The sequence below is a fragment of the Gastrolobium bilobum genome, unplaced genomic scaffold (genome assembly GCF_033153095.1).
Source record: "Gastrolobium bilobum isolate Gb01-03AN ecotype WA unplaced genomic scaffold, APGP_CSIRO_Gbil_v1 utg2581, whole genome shotgun sequence".
NCBI lineage: Eukaryota > Viridiplantae > Streptophyta > Magnoliopsida > Fabales > Fabaceae > Gastrolobium > Gastrolobium bilobum.
The window spans coordinates 60,682-64,208 of NW_026898962.1; the positions used below are offsets into that span (position 1 = coordinate 60,682).

The 3,527-nt window shown below is 39.9% G+C and overlaps 1 protein-coding gene across 1 annotated transcript; it reads right to left on the bottom strand.

Moving 5' to 3' along the window:
* Positions 1-951: 951 nt before the first annotated feature.
* Positions 952-1,395, bottom strand: LOC133285837 (uncharacterized). The gene has a single exon (XM_061483128.1). The coding sequence runs from the start codon at positions 1,393-1,395 to the stop codon at positions 952-954; it is 444 nt and encodes a 147-aa protein (XP_061339112.1).
* Positions 1,396-3,527: the final 2,132 nt, after the last annotated feature.

The window sequence follows — 3,527 nt, forward strand, 5'->3', positions numbered from 1 at the left end:
TTCTACTTCTCCACTGCTAATAACACATGCATGCACAAATCAAGAGGGCTTTATGCAGGGTTGTAATGGGGCTGAGGTAAAGACATGGATGAATATGGAAGAGAAAGCTAAACACCCCAGAAATTTACAAAGAGCAAAAGTTAAGAACTAAACTAAGAACATAGAACAAAGATACTGAAAAGATAGAAATAAACACATCATTTTTTTTTTGTTTTTTTTTGTTTTTTTGTTTTTTTTTTCAGAAGTAAAACCACATAGCAGAAATGAATCAGATGGTCACCCCCCACACTTAAACTTTTGGCCGTCTCGGGAAAACCCCCACACTTAAACACAACATCACAATGAAACCAATGCTCAGTAAATCTCCAGGGTAGGGAATCAATTGGTTTTTCACTTAGGATTGTAATGTGGCTTAAGAAATAAAGGAAAGAAAGGCTCAAAGGGCTTACCAAGGGATAATAATATAAGGGATGGCTATCTGGCTAAAGTGGGTAAAGAAAGAAAGAATGCCTCAATCAGATTCATGCATGCAAGTGAAAAATGCAGTTTCAAAAAGAACAAGAGCAAGTTCTAGAGGACAACAATCAAGAGCAGAATCACACAAGAAAGAAAAATTGGCCTACAGATGAAGACCATGTCTACAGGCTCAAAAACCTCACAAGGGTATACCAAATCATGCAATCAGCAGCACAGTATCAAGCAGCAAGTAATGCAATCCAAGAAACAAGAACCAAGCCTAAGCAGAAATATCTATCAAACCCTGTGATTCAAGTATAATCCATGTAGAACTCGCTAATCATAGGAGAATAAGAAAATCAATCAATCAACTCTTTTTTTTTTTATAGAAATCCAAACAAGAAAAACAAAGCTAAGAAAGGAAGTGAACTCCCTGTCCTCCTTAAGGAGGGTAAACAACATCAAGCAGCCGAAGCTCTGCATCCATCTGTGTCTCTACAAGCTGCTGCTGCTGTACTCCTTCATAAAAGGCTTCTGACGATGCCCATTCACAGTGAAAGTGTTTCCAGTCTGCTTATCACTTAATTCAACTGCACCATAAGGAAAAATATCAATAATAACAAAGGGGCCATCCCATCTTGATCTGAGTTTACCAAGCATAAACTTAAGACGGGAATTGAATAACAGCACATTCTGCCCCACTGTAATTTCTTTCCTCATGATCTGCTTATCATGGAATGCCTTTGTCTTTTCCTTGTATAGGCGTGAGCTCTCATAGGCATCCAAACGAAGCTCCTCTAACTCTTGCAGCTGTATTTTCCTTTCCCCACCTGACTGGATTAGGTCCATGTTACACTGCTTCACAGCCCAATATGCCCGATGCTCCAGTTCCACTGGCAGGTGACATGCCTTACCATAAACAAGCCGGTAAGGGGACATCCCAATCGGAGTCTTATAGGCAGTCCTGTATGCCCACAAAGCATCTTTTAACTTCTTGCTCCAATCCTTTCTATTAGCATTAACAGTCTTCTGAAGGATTTACTTAACCTCTCTGTTTGAAACTTCAGCTTGGCCATTTGTCTGTGGATGGTATGCTGTAGATACTTTGTGGAGGACTCCATATTTCTTTAGTAAGGCATCCATGCTCCTATTGCAAAAATGTGAGCCCTGGTCACTGATAATAGCTCGAGGAATGCCAAACCTGCAGAAAATATGAGAACGGACAAAATCTACAACAACAGCAGAATCATCAGTTCGGGTGGCTTTCGCCTCAACCCATTTAGAGACATAATCCATAGCTAAGAGTATGTAAGCAAAACCAAAGGAAACAGGAAAGGGACCCATAAAATCAATACCCTAAACATCAAAAACCTCACAGAAAAGTATAGGGTTTTGGGGCATCTCATGTCTACGGGAAATGCTACATGCTCTCTGGCAATTAGCACAAGACTTACAAAACTCGTAAGCATCATGAAGTAGAGAAGGCCAGAATAAACCAGAATCTAGAACCTTCCTAGCAGTTCTTTGTGGTCCAAAATGACCACCACAGGCAGATCCATGACAAAAATTCAAAACAGATAGAGTCTCACTGTCAGGCACACATCTCCTAACCACTTGGTCACTACAAAATCTCCACAAATAAGGATCATCCCACACATAGTATTTAGACTCACTTTTCAATTTCAAGATCTGAGCCTTAGTGGAGTCAACAGGTAACGCTCCAGCAACTAAGTAATTAACTAAATCAGCAAACCAAGGGAACTTACCTTGCAGCTGTAAAAGCTGTTCATAAGGGAAATCATCCCCAATAGGTATAGGGTCAGATGGAAGAGAGGTGATGCGGATCAGATGATCAGCAACTTGGTTTTCGGCTCCACTTCTATCCTTGATCTCAATGTCAAACTCTTGGAGCAGCAACATCCATCGGATGAGTCTAGGCTTAGCATATGCTTTCTTTAAAAGAAATTTCAAAGCTGCATGGTCAGAGAAAACAACCTTGGTATCTAACAGATATGACCGAAACTTATCAAGAGCAAATACTATAGCCAAGAGTTCTTTTTCAGTGGTGGTATAGTTGGATTGAGCAGAATCCAACGTCCTGGATGCATATGCAATGACATGTGGGGCCTTGTTGACCCCCTGAGCAAGAACAGCTCCAACAACATAATTTGATGCGTTGCACATCAACTCAAATGGGAGAGACCAATCAGGTGCTCGGATCACAGGAGCTATGGTTAGGCAGCGCTTCAGATGATCAAAAGCTGCCTTACATGCATCACCAAACTCAAAGTCAATGTCTTTCTGGAGGAGATTGGACAGTGGCAGGGCAATCTTGCTGAAATCCTGAATGAAACGCCTGTAAAAACCTGCATGGCCAAGAAAAGAACGAACTTCCTGCACAGAAGCGGGGTAAGGCAAAGCAGTAATAACATCAATTTTAGCAGGATCCACTTTATAACACCTCACATTTCTAAATTAAATATTTAAAATATTAAGTGAGTATTTAAGTGAAGGATTAGTGAAAATCCTAAAGATTAGGCCAAAATACAAAGAAAGGGCAAAACGGTAATTAGCCAACACGCAACCCTAGGAAGATAAAAATTGAGTAGAAGGTCTCAGATGATAAAAACCTGGAAACGGATTTAGAACGAAAAATCGAGTGGTTAGGCAAATTCGGGAAAATTGATGAATAATGATTTTACCGGTGTAAAATACTGCGGTATAATTGTACCGATAAGCTTGAAATTTTTATCAGTATTTTTAGGAAACAAAAATATGACATGGACGAGAAAAATACGTAGGTCATGAATTTGTGGTTGGAATTAGATGATTGATTAAAGTTAAAACGCGTGTGGAACCCGTCTGTGACTTAAGTGAGTCAAACTCACTTTTTCTTCACACTTTCTCTCCTTCCTTCCTCCTTCTTCCCGTGGAAACAGCCCCCCATGGAAATGCACCAAGTTTTTCTTCAAAACCTTCTCCTCACTTTAATCACTCATTTCTCCACCAAATCCAACAAAATTTATGTTGAAATTTGTTGGAAAAGACATTCTAAACACATTGGTACCATT

Coding starts and splice junctions, on each gene's coding strand:
- LOC133285837 (XM_061483128.1), bottom strand. CDS start 1,395: ATGTCCCCTTACCGGCTTGTTTATGGTAAGGCATGTCACCTGCCAGTG.